Source organism: Rhinopithecus bieti, unplaced genomic scaffold (assembly GCF_001698545.2).
Source record: "Rhinopithecus bieti isolate Rb0 unplaced genomic scaffold, ASM169854v2 scaffold_2654, whole genome shotgun sequence".
Taxonomy (NCBI): domain Eukaryota; kingdom Metazoa; phylum Chordata; class Mammalia; order Primates; family Cercopithecidae; genus Rhinopithecus; species Rhinopithecus bieti.
This window is the reverse complement of record NW_016804048.1, coordinates 307,958-327,417: the sequence shown is the minus strand read 5'-3', so window position 1 is coordinate 327,417 and position 19,460 is coordinate 307,958. Positions and strand designations below refer to the sequence as shown.

Sequence of the window (19,460 nt, the reverse complement as noted above, 5' to 3'; positions counted from 1 at the left end):
ATAAAAAAGAATGGAATCATGTCTTTTGCATCAATGTGGATGGAACTGGAGGCCATTATTATGTAAGTGAAACAATTCAGAAAGAGAAAGTCAAATATAGCATGTACTCTCTCAATAATCAGTAACTAAATAATGTGTACATATGTACATAGAGAGTAGAATAATAAACACTGAAGTCTAGGAAGGATGGGAGGGTAGGAAGGTGGGAGTAGGGGTAAGGGATAAGAAATTACTTAATGTGTATAATGTACATTATTCAAGTGATGGCTACACTAAATGCATAGACTTCATCATTATGTAATATAGCCATATCACAAAACTGTACTTGTACCCCCTAAATCTTTTTTTTTTTTTTTGAGACTGAGTGTTGCTTTGTCACCCAGGCTGGAGTGCAGTGGTGCGATCTAGGCTCACTGCAACTTCTGCCTCCTGGGTTCAAGCAGTTCTTCTGCCTCAGCCTCCCAAGTAGCTAGGATTACAGGCACCCGCCACCATGCCCAGCTAATTTTTGTATTTTTAGTAGACACGGGGTTTCACCATGTTGGTCAGGCTGGTCTCAAACTCCTGACCTCAGGTGATCCACCCATCTCGGCCTCCCAAAGTACTGGGATTATAGGCATGAGCCACTGCACCCAGCCCCTAAATCTATTTTTAAACAACAACAACAACAAAAGTTGTTGAACTATCAACAACTTGAAGCTAAAGAACAACCTGGGTTCTTTGGGTATTTTGTTTTATTTTATTTAATTAATAAATTAATTTTTCCCAAGACAGAATCTTGCTCTGTCACCCAGGCTAGAGTACAGTGGCACAATCTCAGCTCACTGCAACTTCCGCCTCCGAGGTTCAAGCAACTCTCCTGCCTCAGCCTCCCAAGTATCTGGGATTACAGTAATGTGCCACCATATGCAGCTAATTTTTGTATTTTTAGTAGAGATGAGATTTCACCACGTGGGCCAGGCTGGTTTCAAACTCCTGACCTCGTGATCCGCCCATCTCAGCCTCCCAAAGTGTTGGGATTACAGGCATGAGCCATCGTGTCTAGCCTCTTTGGGTATTTTAATGCTAACATATTAGTCTGCTTCACAACTTACACTGCTCAAAATAGCTTCTCTGTGTTTCTAAGACCATATAGCACTGCCCTATATTACTTCCTAATTCTTGATCTTCAAATAGATGTGCTATTGGACCATGCAGAGAATTGTGCATTTTAAAGGATGGTCAGTTTCTTATTAGAAACTTAGCTTTACTATTTTCCTTAAACAGTTAACCTTAGGATGTATTTTCAGAGAGAAAATTTTAAAATTAAGAACACGTACATCATTAATAATGCTTTAAATGATGCAAAGGCTAATGAAAGACCTGGGCAAGAGCATTTTTTCTTTTCCCTAGGTTACAAAATGGGTCCCAAAAATACTAAAATATTTAAATTGCTTTCTACTGTCATAAAAGTTATGATTTTTCATTCAAAATGAAACATCCCTTAATCTAAAATAAAAGTAGAGGTCGGGTGCAGTGGCTCGTACCTGTAGTTCCAGCACTTTGGGAGGATGAGGCGGGCAGATCACTTGTGGTCAGGCGTTCAAGACCAGCCTAGCCAATGAGGTAAGACCCTATCTCTACTAAAAATACAAAAATTATCTGGGCGTGTTGGCATATGCCTGTAATCCCAGCTACCTGGGAGGCTGAGGTACGAGAATTGCTTGAACCTGGGAGGCAGAGGTTGCAGTGAGCCGGGATCATGCCACTGAACTCCAGCCTGGCCAATAGAGCGAGACTTTGTCTCAAAAAAAAAAAAAAAAAAAAAATTGAAAAAATAAAATAAAATAAAGAAATATATCTTCTTTTCATATGACAGAGGTTAGTCTTCTTTTTGTGGTGGAATATAGTAAATTGTTGAGTTACAATAGTGTGTTAGAAATCTTGCATGATATTTAATAAATCTGACCTCCCTGTCTTCTAGCTGCATGGGGCATCACAGCTTTCCAAGGTCACGTGCAAATGCTGAATTGGCTGCGCTATACTAGTTGTGCATGGGACACAGGAACCCATCTTCTTCTGTATCGCTTAGGCCTTTGTCCTCTCCAATCTGCATATTAGAAAAGCAGAATTTTGGACTAAATTTTAATGATTGATCATCGTGATTTATTATTATTATTAATTTTTATTTATTTATTTTTGAGACAGAGTCTTGCTTTGTCACCCAGGCTGGAGTGCAGTGGTGTGATCTAAGCTCACTGCAAGCTTCGCCTACCAGGTTCACACCGTTCTCCTGCCTCAGCCTCCTGAGTAGCTGGGACTATAGGCACCCGCCACCACGCCCAGCTAATTTTTTTTGTATTTTTAGTAGAGACGGGGTTTCACCGTGTTAGCCAGGATAGTCTCGATCTCCTGACCTCGTGATCCACCCACCTCGGCCTCCCAAAGTACTGGGATTACAGGCGTGAGCCACCATGCCCGGCGTGATGGTCGTGGTTTAAAAGCTAATACTTTTGATCACTTCTTTGTGCCAGGCATTTGGCATTTAATTCTCTCAAAGCTTACCCAAGAATCAACATTTATTACCTGTTTTATAAATGATGAAACTAAGGCTCAGAGAAGTTAAGTAACTTGCTGAAAGTCACACAGCTAGGACTTGCTAAAGCCAGGATTCAGATTTCCCAAGCAGTGCTGGATTTAGTGCTTGTAACTCTTGGGCCACATCTCCAACCCCAGGTTTCTGGTACGTTTCCCCACTTGGTGCAAGGGATGTTGACTGTGCCCAGCACTTTTGACAAAGTGCGTGCTCTGCTTCTAATATAAGAATTCAATGCTGTTCTTTAGTTGAACCTATAATTACTGTTTCACTAAGTTGGGAAAAGCTCTGGATCCTATTGTTAGCAATCACAGAAAGTGTTCCAGCCGGGCATGGTAGCTCATGCCTGTAATCTCAGCAGTTCCAGAAGCCGAGGTAGGTGGATTACGTGAGGCCAGGAGTTTGAGACCAGCCTGGGCAACATGTCTCCACCAAAAATACAAAAATTAGCCAGGTGTGGTGGTGCATGCCTGTAGTCCCAGCAAATCGGGAGGCTGCGGTGGGAGGATCCCTTGAGCCCAGGAGGTCGAGGCTGCAGTGAGCTGAAATTGAGCCACTGCACACTAGCCTGGGCAACACAGTGAGACCCTGTCTCAAAACAGAAAAAAAGAAAAGAAAATGTTTCATTTTAAATAGACCTTCAAGGAGTTCATAGCATACATATTCACCAGTGAAAGCATGTTTTTCCCCAGTGATAAGTTTAAATATCTCTGTGATATCGATGCTACCATTTTCTCAAGGTTCTACCCTCCTAGGCTGCCACTACATTCCTAAGAACCACGGGAAAAGGCATTTGCTCCTCCGAAGAAATTCTCAGACCAATTTTTCACTACTGAACAATGTGGACCGGGGTAACATAAAGAACAGAAAAGTACCAACATTTCCTGTGTGGGTTTCAAAGCAGACAGCATGGTTCAGAGCAGCGGGCACCAGTGCAGATCACCCAACTCCACGGCAGAGGTGATAGTTTCCAGCGCAGCGGTGCAAAGCCAAAGGGCACCCACGAGTTCATTACATAATTCCTGGTAGCATGAGGCCAAGTGTGTATCTGCTCTAGGGGAACAGTCAGAGGCTCTGACAGGCAGAGCAAGGCGGTCATGACTATGTTTTCACAAAGTGTATGCTAGCGGTTGTTTGTTTAGAAAAAGACTGACCAGCTTTTTTCCCCCTCCTTCTCCCTCTTTCTTTTCTTCCCCTTGTAAACACTCTGGCATAATACTGAATGACTTTGTTTTAAGCTGCCTTAGCCTTGCTTTGTGAAGAAAAAGCCTGAGTATCCTTTCCCTGTGGGACACAGGTTGTTATTTTTGGAGCAGAGGTTCTTAGCCTGATCTCTGTCTAGATCAATTTCTGTCTTGATGAGGCTGAGGTCTGTGACAGCTCCAAGCATCGTCCGTTGAGGGAAGCTTCCTCGCTTGGTGGGGCGCATGGGCAAAGATGTCAAGGGACCACGTCTGAAACTTCACTGCTCTTGATCTCCTCGCGAAGGCTCCTCAGCATTCAGAGTCTGCTCGTTAGATTGTACCCTTGGAACAGTCGCGACCGCATGCCGGGAGTGACGTGCTTTCTGTCTTTGGGATCATGGAAAATTCTTGTCTCATTCAGAGCCCAGACACTCCGGGCCAACTCCCTTCATTTCAGGAATATGGCTTTTTCTGCTTATACTGCTTCATGGTACGTTTTGGGTAGAGATGGCCCTCTCTTTTAACCCAAGGTACTCCAGGTCACAGACTCCTCAGAGCTAAGAAGTCTGGAGGATTTTTGCAAGCTATTCAAGGTACATCTGCACTGGCCAACACTGGAGTCCTTAGGGCCTCTGGGAACACATCTCGGGACTCAAAGCTCAAAACATCCCCTCTAACCTGCTCTTCGTGTCAGGCTGCTAGACCCTGGGAGAAAACTGCTCCGACTTCTCACAGTTCCTCTGCCTGACCTGCTATTCCTAGGAGTTTACAAAGCTTGAGCCTGGTAGGAAACAAGTAAAATTAGAAACAGATTAAACTACTGCATCAGCAACAAATTAGATGACAACAGTATGATCACTTCCTTGAACAGGGTTCTAGCTAGATATTCAGGGTACAGGGCTATGTGGAGAAAGATGCTAAGATGAAGGGGCCAGTGGGGGAGGTGGCCCCAGCAGGTGTCCCAGCAGCTTTCCGCCTTGGCAGGTGGGAGCATGACCGGTCATGTGCAGTTCCCGGCGGGCTATATATAGCCAGTCAAAGCTTCTTACAAGAGAAACCTCTTTCACACCCTCCATGGGTCCTACCCGCAGGCCACAGGGCTCACTGTAAATCCCCCGGACGTTGTCTCACCCAGGGAAGGGAAAGCAGCCAGCAGCCCTCCAGTCCTCTTGTGCTTTCCCTGGGAGTGTGGCCTGTGCTCAGCCATGGTGGACATGGGGGCCCTGGACAACCTGATCGCCAACACGGCCTACCTGCAGGCCCGGAAGTCTTCGGACTGCGACAGCAAGGAGCTGCAGCGGCGGCGGCGCAGCCTGGCCCTGCCCGGGCTGCAGGGCTGCACGGAGCTCCGCCAGAAGCTGTCCCCGAACTTCCACAGCCTGTGTGAGCAGCAGCCCATTGGTCGCCGCCTCTTCCGTGACTTCCTAGCCACTGTGCCCATGTTCCGCGAGGCGGCAACCTTCCTAGAGGACGTGCAGAACTGGGAGCTGGCCGAGGAGGTACCTACCAAGGACAGCACGCTGCAGGGGCTGGTGGCTGCTTGTGCGAGTGGCCCTGCCCCAGGGAACCCACACCCCTTCTTCAGCCAGGCTGTGGCCACCAAGTGCCAAGCAGCCACCACTGAGGAAGAGCGAGTGGCCGCAGTGACACTGGCCAAGTCTGAGGCCATGGCCTTCTTGCAGGAGCAGCCCTTTAAGGATTTCCTGACCAGCCCCTTCTATGACAAGTTTTTGCAGTGGAAACTCTTTGAGATGCAACCAGTGTCAGACAAGTACTTCACTGAGTTCAGAGTGCTGGGGAAAGGTGGTTTTGGGGAGGTAAGTGTCTCCCAGTAGCCAGGCTAGAAGGTGAAACATAGAGCATGAAAGGGGGTAATGTTGCCTTTCTTTTTTAAAATCTCGTTACTTAGAACTAATTTCAGGACCACATGTGGAGAATTTCTACCCCCGTCTCCCCAGCCCCCTTCCTTGTAGCCATGGTGTGAAATAAAATACAAATGGCATGAGAGAGACAAGCAAAATGTAGACTTGGCCGAGACTCTGTCATGGGTCTCCATCAGGAACGTGCTGAGATGCCCGGACACTTCGGAGAATGATAGCAATGTGTGACAGAAGATCTCCATTTCCCCTAAATTATGATTATGAAGGTACTGCGAGAAAATGGATATTTAAGAAAACACTCTAACTAGCTGGGTGTGGTAGCATGCCTGTAATCCCAGCTACTCGGGAGGCTGAGGCAGGACAATCACTTGAGCCCGGGAGGTGGAGGTTGCAGCGAGCCGAGATCNAATAAAATACAAATGGCATGAGAGAGACAAGCAAAATGTAGACTTGGCCGAGACTCTGTCATGGGTCTCCATCAGGAACGTGCTGAGATGCCCGGACACTTCGGAGAATGATAGCAATGTGTGACAGAAGATCTCCATTTCCCCTAAATTATGATTATGAAGGTACTGCGAGAAAAATGGATATTTAAGAAAACACTCTAACTAGCTGGGTGTGGTAGCATGCCTGTAATCCCAGCTACTCGGGAGGCTGAGGCAGGACAATCACTTGAGCCCGGGAGGTGGAGGTTGCAGCGAGCCGAGATCATGCCACTGCACTCCAGACTGGGCAACAGAGCGAGACTCTCTCTCAAAAAAAAAAAAAAAAAAAAAAAAAAAAAAAAAAAGAAAGAAAGAGAGAAAAAAAGAAAGAAAGAAGGAAAGAAAGAAAGAAAACACTCATCTTGAAGGAAGGTTGAGAACCTGTTTTGTACCACTGTTGTGCCCAGCTTTCTGTTTTTAAGTAATAAAAAAATTTCAGATAAAATTTGCTTGATATAAAACTAACCATTAACCATTTTGAAATGTACAGTGCAGTGGCACTTTGCACATATGCAATGCTGGGTAACCAACACCTCAATCTAGATCCAAGACACTCTCATCACCCCTGTGCCCATTAATAGTGCCTCCCCATCCCTCTCCTCCTCCAGCCCTGGCAACCACTAGTCTGCTTTCTGTCTCTAGGGATTTGCCTATTCTGGATGTTTCACACAATATGTGACCTTTTGTGTCCGGCTTCTTTCACTCATTAGACTGTTTTGGGGGTTCATTCACACTGTAGCATGTGTCAGTACTCCATTCCTTTTTATGACTGCATAATATTCCATTATATGGATATACTACATTTCATGTAGCCATTCATCTGTCGATGGACATTTGGGTTGTTTTCACCATTTGGCTATTGTGTGTGGTGCTGCTATTCATGCACAAGTATTTGTTTGAATACTTGTTTTCAATTCTCTTGGATTTATGCCCAGGAGTGGAATTGCTAGGTTATATGGTGATACTATGTTTAACTTTTTAAGGAGCCACCAAACATTCCACATTTTTTATTCCCACCAGCAATGCTTAAAGGTTTCAGTTTCTCCACATCCTTGCCAACACTTGATATTTTCCTGTATTTTTTTATGAAGGTCTGCCTAGTGGGGTGAAGGAGTATCTCACCGTAGTCCCTACTTTTTCTTGAGAACACTTCTTATTTACAGCTTCTCCTTTCTCCAATGCCTGACATCTTTCCACCCACCTCCTCCTTTATCATCTTCTCTCTACCTCTCTCCAGTATCATGTACTTCTACCTCTTTCTCTTCTTTTCTTTCTCCTTTAAGGTATGTGCCGTCCAGGTGAAAAACACTGGGAAGATGTACGCCTGTAAGAAACTGGACAAGAAACGGCTGAAGAAGAAAGGTGGCGAGAAGATGGCTCTCTTGGAAAAGGAAATCTTGGAGAAGGTCAGCAGCCCTTTCATTGTCTCTCTGGCCTATGCCTTTGAGAGCAAGACCCATCTCTGCCTTGTCATGAGCCTGATGAATGGGGGTGACCTCAAGTTCCACATCTACAACGTGGGCACACGTGGCCTGGACATGAGTCGGGTGATCTTTTACTCAGCCCAGATAGCCTGTGGGATGCTGCACCTCCATGAACTCGGCATTGTCTACCGGGACATGAAGCCTGAGAATGTGCTTCTGGATGACCTCGGCAACTGCAGGTTATCTGACCTGGGGCTGGCTGTGCAGATGAAGGGTGACAAGCCCATCACCCAGAGGGTGAGTGACTCTCCACCTGCCCCAAGTGTGGGGCACAGAGTTGGAAAAGAGTGGAGAGGGCTTTTCTATTCCCAGGGCAAATAGAGCCTTGGACTTAATTCTTTTGGTTTTTTTCCCTAAAGCGCTTATGTTGTCATCTTGCCTTAAGAGGAGTGGTATAAGAGGATTGGCTTCATTGGCTATTTGGGGGCTACTTTGCTGTCCTCTCACGGGGGACGGGGGAGCCTCCTTTGTGAGTTGGGGATGGCCTGTGCTTTCATGATGAGATGGAAAGAGCTGAATCCATAGTCAGGGTCCGGGTGTGTCCCATCAATAACCACCTCTATGGTGCTGTGTTCCTGAGCCAACAGAGCCTTGGTTTCCTTTTCTGGAAAATGAAGGGGTTGGACTCTAAAATTCCGTGATCCTAGGAGGTAAACTTTAATCAGATAAGAAAAAGAATGATCTGGCTGGGTGTGATGGCTCACGCCTGTAATCCCAGCACTTTGGGGAGGCCGAGGTGGGTGGATCTCCTGTGGTCAGGAGTTTGAGACCAGCCTGGCCAACGTGGTGAAACCCCATCTCTAGTAAAAATACAAAAATTAGCTGGGCGTGGTGACAGGTTCCTGTAATCCCAGTTACTCGGGAGGTTGAGGCAGGAGAATTGCTTGAACCCAGGAGGCTGAGGTTGCAGTGAGCCGAGATCACACCACTGCACTCCAGCCTGCTCAACAGAGAGAGACTCTGCCTCAAAAAAAAAAAGAAAGAAAGAAAGAAAGAAAGAAGGAAAAGAATTACCCTCTCACAACTAGAACATTAAAAGAAAAATCTCTCCTTTCCTCTTTGGTGTGGAATTGGCAAATGTTTTGCATTGGATGAAGATGAAATTTAAATGAAAATATATAGAAGAAAACAAAGGCAACTGATGTTTATTTTAATCAGTTTGGTTCAAAGTGACTTGCTGAAAATTCTTTGGTTAAAAAGGGAATTATAATGAAGCGATTATGTTAGGTGAACAATGGAGAATCTCTGGAATTCCAACATCTTTACCTCTGAGGCTCTGTGCACAAAGGTGGGAGATTCCACAGCAAGACAAGGGCTCAAATCTGGCTCTTAAATGCTTACTTAAAACCTTATTTTTGTACAGTTTTCAGCCTACAGGGCCCCAAGGAAATGAGAAAATCATGGCAGTTGGAGAAACTGCTGTGGTGATTTTTTTTTTTTTTTTGAGTCGGAGTCTCGCTCTGTCACCCGGACTGGAGTGCAGTGGCCAGATCTCAGCTCACTGCAAGCTCCACCTCCTGGGTTTACGCCATTCTCCTGCCTCAGCCTCCCGAGTAGCTGGGACTACAGGCGCCCGCCACCTTGCCCGGCTAGTTTTTGTATTTTTAGTAGAGACGGGGTTTCACCGTGTTAGCCAGGATGGTCTCGATCTCCTGACCTCGTGATCCGCCCGTCTCGGCCTCCCAAAGTGCTGGGATCACAGGCTTGAGCCACCGTGCCCGGCCTGCTGTGGTGATTTTATATAGCTGTGAGGGAAGGGATGTTGACAAGACTGAAGGACTGGGCTTCCACAGGCGCTGGAATGCCTTCATGTAGGGGAAGACGGGATCTTGAAGGGTTAATTTAAGAAGGGAAATGACATGATTAGATTTCTGTCTTAAAAAGACCAATGCAGCAACAATTTGGAAGGTAGATGGTATATGTAGGGAAGTTAGTTAGGAGGCTAAGGTAGTGAGTGGCCCAGGCAAGAGATAATGGGGGTCTGTACAGGACAGTGGGATGAAAGAAGTGGGAGCAAATTGGAGCTTTTGGAAAGAGATCTGATGGAACTTCAGGAGCGGCTGGGTATGGGGGTGAGGGGAAGGTGAGGGTCTCTAGCGCCAGTGGCCAGAAGGAAGAGCAGATTTGTGGGCAAGCTGGGGAGTTAACTTGTGATTATGTTGTCTATGAGGTTCTTGTAGAAGGGGCAGGCAGAGATGTTCACTGGGCATTTAGACCTATAGGCCTGGTGCTGTGGAGGAAGAGCTGGGAGAGATATGGAGATTTGGAGTCACCATGGTTTGTGAAGCAGAGGGCACTGCTGAGTCACTGGGAAAGAGTAGGGGAAGAAGACCAGGAACAGATGCTGAAAAACACCAACATGTAGGGGATACAGAAGAAAAGAGGCCCTGAAGAGGTTTAAGAAGTAGGAGGAAAGGCAGGAGTGATATAGTCACAGGAGCTGTATCAGTTAGAGATGGGTTTCAGGGGCATATCCTAGAAAACACAAATAACAGCAGATTAAACAAGACAGAGGTTTGTTTGTCTTATGTAACAGGGTGTGGAAATAAGCACTTGCCAGCATTAGTTCAGCAGCTGCAGAATAATGGGATCTGCATCTTTATAATTCTAGCCTTTTCCATGTGTTGCAGGATGGCTGCTGTAGCCCCAGCCATCAGGGCCCTGTTCCACAGAGGAGAAAGGAGGAAGGGTCAGGAGTCAATGGACATGCATGCAGCAGTTGAGTGTGGCCCCCTTTAGGAGCTTTCCTGGAAGCTCCATCCAACAAGCTTTTGCTTAGATATCACTGGCTGGGACTGTGATCTGGCCACTCCCTAGCTGCAGGGGAAGCTGACAAATGACATTTGTGAAATTTTTTGGTTAAAAAGGGAATTATAATTAAGCGATTATAATTACTGAATTATATCTGGGCTGAGTAGAAGATCACCCGGCTCATGTCCAGGCCGTGTGTGCCTACGTCGTAGATGTGGAACTTGGGGCAGGGGTGAAGGAGGGGGTTCTAGTTAGTAAGGATGAAGAAAGGCTGGATATTGAGCAGGTAACTAGCAGCCTCTGCCACAGGAGCCAGAGAAGAGGATTTCAGGGAGGAGGGTGTGGTAAGTGCTGCAAAGAGGTAACACCACCTGTGGGATTTGGCAATCAGGAAATCAGTGTCAGGGAAAGGCGAGGTCTCAACGCAGACTGTGGAGGTTGGATTGATCTTGAAGTAGGTAATGAGACTCTGGAAAGGGGAGACTGGTCCCTAGACGGGGACACAGTGGGGAAGTGGAGTTTTGAGATGGGGAGGGCAGAGCAGGTTTAGATGGTGAGGCAAAAGCCAGCAGAGAAGGTGTTGATCCTGTGGGAAGGAAAGACAGTAGACAATGGCAGAGAATGGGGAGGAGCTGAAATAACACTGTCTCCTCCGTGGGCGGGAAGGGGGAGCAGACCAGGGAGGTGACAGAATGTTTGCCTTCTTGGGACATTCCTATGAACACAGGAACGCGGTGAATCATAGATCCATGTCCACCTAGGCTGGAGAAAACTGAAGTGCAGCACTTCACAGTTTGGCATTTGTGCTGTCCATTGTACCGAGCAGGAGCATTCCTTCTGAGTCGCCCATGGACATGTATCACACTAATGGTTGCTATATCTCAACCTCGCTGGAGGCTAAGGGGACACATAGAGTTTTGGCTCACTCCAGTCTCCCTTCTCAGTCTCCTCAGGCTCTGTTCATGGGCCATGGCCATTTGGAAGGACAGCTCCTCCTGTGGCTCCTGGGTGCAGCTCTCTGGCTCGTCTGGAACTTGCAGGAAGCTTTCTGTGCCTCCCCAGTGCTGTCCACTACCAGGAACGTATTTAGTAGAGAGGTTCACTGCCTACAGACCTTTGGCCCTTTTACCTCTGTGTCCCTCTCTGTCCACACTTCAGGGTTTAGGCCACTTGCCTCATCCAAGTTTTATGCCCCAGTTTCCGGGCTTGCCATGGAAGCCCAGGGGACCATCAGGAAGGGTGAGGGGAGAGAGATGGAGAACAAGATTTGAAGTCATAAAAAACAAAGAGAGGAGAAAGGAAGGCCTCCTTCCTTCACTGTTTACCCTTCTACACAGCTAAGTAAACCCCCTTAGTTTCCTATTTATTGCAGCTCCCACACATATAATTGGGCTCACAAGTAGATTGTAAGGTCATTATATTCACAACATTTCACAGAAAGAAAAGACAGATAACATAGTTACAGGGCTTCTGTAACACATTCAGTTGTGATGTCAAGATACTATGTTACAGAATTACTGTGAACATTAATTCTGTGGTTTGAATGAGTCCTCAAAATTTGATGTGTTGGAAACTTAATCTCCAGTGTGGCAGTATTGGAGAGGTGGGGCCTTAAGAGGTGAGTGGATCATGAGGGCTCTGCAGTTGTGAATAGATGAGTGGATTAACGGGTTATCACAGGAGTGGAATTGGTAGCTTTATAAGAAGAGAAAGAAAGACCTGAGCTAGCGCATCAGCACCCTCAGCGCCATATGATGCCCTGAGCCATCTCAGTACTCCTCAGAGAGTTCCCACCAGCAAGAAGGCTCTCACCCTCTCACCAGACATGGCCCCTCAACCTTCCTTTCCTTTTAAAATACTTTCCTTATAAAATACTCAGTCTCAGATACGCTGTTATAAGTAACAGAAAACAGGTTTAAGACCGAAGAGGTAACAAGGAAAAATCACCCTGATGATGGAGGTTGAACTCTAATTGAATCTAAGCGGTTCTTCCAGAAAAGTTAAGGCATTGTGGCTTTGGAAATTTGGCTAGTTTCTTCTCATTCAGAGACTCATGTAGTCTTGTATAAGTTGGGATTTCTTTCTGCTAAATATAACAGAATACCAGATTTTGGTATAGATTTGGCAGTTCAGCAATCTCACGGACAAGACCTGTTAAAAATCTCCTGGCTTGGGCTGGGTGTGGTGGCTCAGGCCTGTAATCCCAGCATTTTGAGCCCAGGAGGACAAGACCAGTCCATAGTGAGAACCCCATCTCTTAAAAATTTTTTTTGTTTTGCTTTAGGCTGGGCATGGTGGCTCACGCCTGTAATCCCAGCACTTTGGGAGGCCAAGGCAGGTGGATCCGCTGAGGTCAGGAGTTTGAGACCAGCCTGGCCAACATATTGAAACCCTGTCTCTACTAAAAATGCAAAAATTAGCCGGGCATGGTGGTGGGCGCCTGTAATCCCAGCTACTTGGGAGGCTGAGGTGGGAGAATCATTTGAACATGGAGGTGAAGGTTGCAGTGAGTCAAGATCATACCACTGTACTCCAGCCTGGATGAAAGAGAAAGGGTCTGTCTCAAAAAAAAAAAAGTTTTGTTTTAAACTTATCCAGGTGTGGTGATGCATGCCTGTGGTACCCGCTTCTTGGGAGGCCAAAGTGGGAGGATTGCTTGAGCTCAGGAGTTCAAGGCTTCAGTGAGCTATGATCATGCCACTGCACTTCAGCCTGGGTGACAGAACAATACCCTGTTTCAAAAAAAAAAGAAATCTCTTGGCCTTTTCCTCCTTGTCACAAGTGGCTGTTGCAACTCCAAACATTGAGTCTACATTCCAGGAGAAGAGAAAAGAGGAGAAAAGAACAATATCCACAGATATCTGCTTATAGCCCATTAGCCAGGACCATGTCACATGTTCACCTCTAGCAGCAAAGGAGGCTGAAAAATATAGTATTTCATTTTCCAGTCTCTGTTTTGGGGGATATTAAAGGAGAGGGGGAGTGAGATTAGGTGCTGGGTAAGCTGAGAGCGTCTGCCACACCAGGCCCCAGGAAAAAAATATTGATGAGGATTAGGAAATCAAATTCAGTTTCATTACTTGCACGACACTGGGACTAGAGAATGATTGTGCCAATGGTGTGGTAGACAGAATTCTAAGATGGCCCCCCCCATCAATGACCCTTGCTTGCCCTTGTATAATCCTCTCCCCTTGAGTGTAGACAAGACCCATGAGTATGATGAGATATCATTGCCATGGTTATGTTATGTTACAGGGCAAAAGGGACTTCAGAGTTTTAATTACAGTTACTAGTGGCCGGGCGTGTTGGCTCACGCCTGTAATCCCAGCACTTTGGGAGGCCAAGGCAGGTGGATCATGATGTCACGAGGTCAAGACCATCCTGGTTAACACGGTGAAACCTGGTCTCTACTAACAATACAAAAAATTAGCTGGGTGTGGTGGCGGGCACCTGTAGTCCCAGCTACTTGGGAAGCTGAGGAAGGAGAATCGCTTAAACCCATGAGGCAGAGGTTGCAGTGAGCCAAGATCACGCCACTGCCCTCCAGTCAGGGTGACAGAGTGAGACGCTCAGAAAAAAAAAAAAGGTTACTAGTTAGTTGACTTTGAGTTCATCAAAAGGGAAATTATCCAGGTGGGCCTGACCTCATCACACCAGTCCTTTCAATATGGGTATAGAGGCTAGAGACAGCAGAAGTCAGAACTGTAAAGCACAGAGGGCCTCCGTGCACCCTGCTGGCTTTGAAGATGGAGGAGCAAGGTATGCAGGTGGACTGCAGGCACTCAGAGCTGCCTCTCCCTGAGAGCCAGCAAGGAAACAGAGGCCTCCTTTCTACAGCCATAGTGAACGGAATTCTGCCATCACCATGTACGCTTGGAAGAGGACCATGGGCTGCAGATCAGAATGTAGCCTGACCAACATCTCCATTTTATTAGCCTTGTGAGATCCTGACCAAAGAGCCCTGCCTTGCTGTGCTAGAACTTCTGACCTACGGAACTGCAAGCTAATAAATGAACTGTTTTAAGCTACTAAGTTTGTGGTAATTTGTTACACATCAGTAGAAAACTCATACAAATAGTTAATAAAGGAAGGTAGCCAGGGAAATATTGTAGGGTAGCATCAAAATTAATGGAGAAGGGCCGGGCGCTGTGGCTGATGCCTATAATCCCAGCACTTTGGGGAGGCTGAGGCGGGTGGATCACCTGAGGTCGGGAGCTCAAGACCAGCCTAGCCAACATGGCGAAACCCCATCTCTACTAAAAATGCAAAAATTAGCCAGGCATGATGACAGGCGCCTGTAATCCCACCTACTCAGGTGGCTGAGGCAGGATAATTACTTTAACCTGGGAGGCAGATGGTGCAGTAAGCTGAGATTGTGCCACTGCACTCCAGCCTGGGCAACAGAATGAGAGTCTGCCTCAAAAAAAAAATAAAAAAATAAAAAAATAAAAAAAATAAAAAATTAATGGAGAAGATATCCAGGTGCTGGACATTGTTGGAGGGATAATGTATTCCTTTCTCACAGGGATCAGAATACCTACCACGAGTCAGGTGCTGTGACTCACACCTGTAATTCTAACACTTTGAGAGGCAAAGGTGGGAGGATCACTTGAGGCCAGGAGTTTGAGACCAGTCTAGGCAACATAGCAAGACCCTGTCTCTTAAAAAAAAAAAAAAAATTACCTGGGCATGATGGTATGCACCTGTAATCCCAGCTACTCAGGAGGCTGAGGCAGGAGGATTGTTTGAGCCTGGGAGTTTGAGGCTGCAGGCAGCCGTGATCACACCACTGCACTCCAACCTGAGTGATGGAGCAAGACCTTGTCTCTAAAAACAAAACAAAACAAAAAATAATGCCTACTGCTTATTTTAATAGAACTGGAGGCTGTAATTGAATTTAGAACTCCAGACATGATTCTTCCAAGTGGGTAGCTCTTCCCTGGGTATGAGCTGTGCCTCCCTGGGGGACACAGGTCCTTTCTCACCACTGAAGGACACTCGGTGAAGTACTTTGATGTTGTTCTATAGGCAGCAGGGAGCCATTGAAGGTTTGTGAACAAGCAAGTACCAGGACCAGAGGAAGATGATTCTGACACTATTTAAAATGAAAAAGAAAGAGACTAGGGCTGGAGAGAAACAGGAACCTGCAAAGAGCTACTGTAAAGATCCGCACATGAGGTAATGCGGGCCTGAGGCTGGATCCTGGGCTCTAAACAGAGCTCCGTTCCGTGGCCTCTTACCTGGGCTCCATCAAGATCCAGACCTTTACATGCTTCTCTTAAAATGGATCTGTCCTCAGTGGAGGGCTAGGGGACACAGAACCGCTCCTAGAACACAGTGACTTCTGCCCTGTGGGGTCTCCTGGAAGCTGGTAGCTGGGTAGTGACTCCAGGAGGTGCTTCAAGGGTGGAAAGGAGCAGGTTTGAGAAAGACTGAGGCAGACTTGTGAGGAAAGGCAGGAGCTGAAGAGCATTGGCCCGAGGCTGAAACCTGAGTTCTTGTCCCGGCTTCATCACTCATTCACCATGCCTGCCCTCTCAAGTGGGCCTTAAGACATCTCTGCAACTGCTACCACTTTTGAGTCTATGAGATAGTCTTTGAATCATCTGGAGGAAAGAAGTTTGCTGGTTTGAGACAGTTTCATTCTGTCGCCCAGGCTGGAGTGCAGTGGCGTGATCTCAGCTCACTGAAACATCCACCTCTCAGGTTCAAGCACTACCACGCCTGGCTGAGGTTCAAGCGCCACCACACCTGGCTAATTTTTATATTTTTAGTAGAGATGGGATTTCACCATGTTGGCCAAGCTAGTCTTGAACTCCTGCCCTCATGTGATCCACTTGCCTCAACTTCCCAAAGTACTGGGATTGCAGGTGTCAGCCACTGCACCTGGCCTAGGAGGAAGGAAATTTTAAACTCAAAAGATTAACAGATAGAGTAAGTTACTGTGATTACTGGACTATCAATCAGAGTTCTTATGGGACAGAACTATGTTACTTAAGAGAAATGAAATTAACGGTTTACATAACCAGGAAGCCCTGGCCTGATCCAGGTGTCTGAGCAGTGTCCCTGGGAGTCCCTGTCTGTTTCCCAGCTTCGCTCTTCTCTGTGTTGCCCTCACTGTCAGGCAGGTACTCCCTGCACGGGAGCCACAGACGCTTCATACACTTCCTACCAACTGAGCGACTCCCACAGAGGGAAAACATTTCTTTATGAATAGTTCCTTCACAGTTCCCAGAGAGGGTGCTCACTGGACAAGTCGGGTCACATGTCCAACCACAACCAATCCCATTGGCCGAGACTAGATCACTGCCTGTCCTAGGAGCCAGAGGAAGGTCTGTCCCACGTAGATCTCCTGGATCAAGAGCAGAAGAATGTGTTCTTCACAGGAAAATCACAATGCAATAAATGAGGACTGGATGCCAAATGGCCAAAAAAAAACCAAAAACAAAACAGTGGAGGCCCCTAATAACTGCTGTTACCTCAATGGTTTGAAAAGTTTAGAACCTTTCTGACCCCTTAATCACGGGATGATGGGACCTGAGAGTTCCAAGTAGGTAACTTTTTTCTACATATGAGCTGAGCCTCTTGGAACCCTTTACAAAAAGATTCTGAATGAGGTACTGTTCTTAGCTCCATTGTACAGTTGGGAAATTGAAACCCAAAGTCACAGTACTAGTATGTGATACGATTTCAGGCACATCAGATTTAAAAGCACTCATAGTTTTGACTCCACCTTATTGAGTTCATGCACATGGCAACACATAGCCTTATGTTTTTTTGTTTGAGACAGAGTCTCGCTTTGTAGCCCAGGCTGGAGTGCAGTGGCACGATCTCAGCTCACTGCAACCTTTGTCTTCCAGGTTCGAGCGATCCTCCTGCCTCAGCCTACCCAGTAGCTGGGATTACAAGCCTGTGCTACCATGCCCAGCTGATTTTTTGTATTTGTAGTAGAGACGGGGTTTCACCTAGTTAGCCAGGATGGTCTTCATCTTCTGACCTCATGATCTGCATGCCTCGGCCTCCCAAAGTGTTGGGATTACAGGCGTGAGCCACCATGCCCGGCCAGCATTATGGTTTTTAATGCTATAAAATGGTTTTCACTTAGTAAGACTCAGACAGAATAAGTGCATGTGATGACATTAGCATATCTTCCCAGTCTGGTCTGATGTGGACACCAACCACAAGCCTAACTGAACCTCTGAGAAAGGAAGACTTCAGAAAAGGATCAGCCCCAGCCTGACCTACACAGGGAATGATGGCCATTAATATCTCAAAGCCAGCTTCTTACCCATAGGTGCAGTACAATTAAACATGTTCCAGCCACTGTCTACGTGCACTTTTTCATTTATTTATTTATTTTTTTTTGCGATGGAGTCTTGCTCTGTTGCCTAGGCTGGAGTGCAGTGGTGTGATCTCAGCTCACTGAGACCTCTGCCTCCAGGGTTCAAGTGATTCTCATGCCTCAGCCTTCTGAGTAGCTGTCATTACAGGCACCTACCACCACACTCCACTAATTTGTGTATTTTTAGTAGAGTTGAGTTTTCACCATGTTGGCCAGGCTGGTCTGGAACTCCTTACCTCAGGTGATCTGCCCACCTCGGCCTCTCAAAGTGCTGGGATTACAGGCGTGAGCCACCGCATCCAGTCAACATGCACTTTTAATAGACGTGGTAAGCACTTCTGCCTGTGCTCAGTTGACATCTACATGCACACAGTAAAACTAGTTTGTATCATTGTTAAATATTCCATGTAAATATAATAGGAATATTGGGGAGTGAGGATCATGCTTGCACTTTTTAAATTCAGAATTCTATTTGGTGAGCAGTGACTTTCAGGTGTTATGCAACATGAGTCTTTAAAATTTGCTATTTTGTTAGGAATGGGAATGAGGTTACAATAGTGACCCAGAAGCTTGTTACATGTTTAGATACCTGGTCCTGTCTTGAAGTCTCTGACCAACTCCTCACATTCAGAAGGATAATGGGAGACAGAGGTTTGGTATTATATTTATTTTGAAGCATCTATTGTACCAAATACAATGCTAGAGACATACTGGAAAGGTGATTTTTAAAAGACCTCTGAACATGTTTTTTTGGGAGCTAATGCGTCCATACGTCACAACCATCGTGACCATGCTCCCCAGTTTTTTTCTGTGAGTGCTCACTTCTGAGATCTACCTTGAGAAAGCCACATAGGAGAGGCATTCTGGTCACATGAGGCATGAAGTCATGATCACACTTTGGCCTGACCAAAATGATTACCACCGGCATTGACCAAATTTAATTCCTACTCACTTTTGACCCCTACAGAAATTTGAAATCTATTCTTAAATTATTTACCACTACCAAGGGCATTCAAAAATATTCATTACAGTCTGTAATTACTTTTAACATTCCTTCATCCAAAAGTCATGCCTTTATTCATTCATTCACTCACTCACTTGTTTATTCCACTTTTACGTATCAAGTGTTTCCCACACGCCAGGACTGTTCTAAATATGAGGGATAGCAGGGCACAGTGGCTCATGCATGTAATCCCAGCACTTTGGGAGGCCAAGGTGGGCAGATCACTTGAGGTCAGGAGTTTGAGACCAGCCTGGCCAACATAGTGAAAACCTGTATCTACTAAAAATACAAAAATTAGCTGGGTATGGTGGCACACGCCTGTAATCCCAGCTACTTGGGAGGCTGAGGTAGGAGAATCGCTTGAACCCAGAAGGCGGAGGTGTAGTGAGCCAAGATCACACCATTGCACTCCAGCCTGGGAGACAGAGCGAGACTCCATCTAAAAAAAAAAAAATTGAGAGATAGAAGGAAGAGCAGAAAATGGACATGATTCCTGCCTTCATGGAACTTATAGTCTAGTGAGGGAGATATAACTTAATAAACATTCAGACTGGGCATGGTGGCTTATGCCTGTAATCCCAGCACTTTGGGAGGCCAAAGCGGACAGATCACTTGAGGTCAGGAGTTCAAGACCAGCCTGGCCAACCTGTTGAAACTCTGTCTCTACTAAAAATACAAAAAGTTAGCCGAGCATTGTTGCACACAACTGTAGTCTACTTGGGAAGCTGAGGCAGGAGAATCGCTTGGACCCAAGAG

At 46.3% G+C, this 19,460-nt stretch overlaps 1 protein-coding gene across 1 annotated transcript in view; it reads left to right on the top strand.

Annotated features, from left to right (window-relative positions):
• Nucleotides 1–4,792: 4,792 nt before the first annotated feature.
• GRK7 (G protein-coupled receptor kinase 7) overlaps nucleotides 4,793–19,460 on the top strand; it is a 41,050-nt gene continuing 26,382 nt past the window's right edge. The window contains exons 1-2 of the mRNA XM_017862468.1: nucleotides 4,793–5,576; nucleotides 7,408–7,845. Of these exons, the coding sequence (XP_017717957.1) occupies nucleotides 4,965–5,576; nucleotides 7,408–7,845 (1,050 nt within the window). The 5' untranslated portion in view covers nucleotides 4,793–4,964. The remainder of the gene's footprint in view (nucleotides 5,577–7,407; nucleotides 7,846–19,460) is intronic.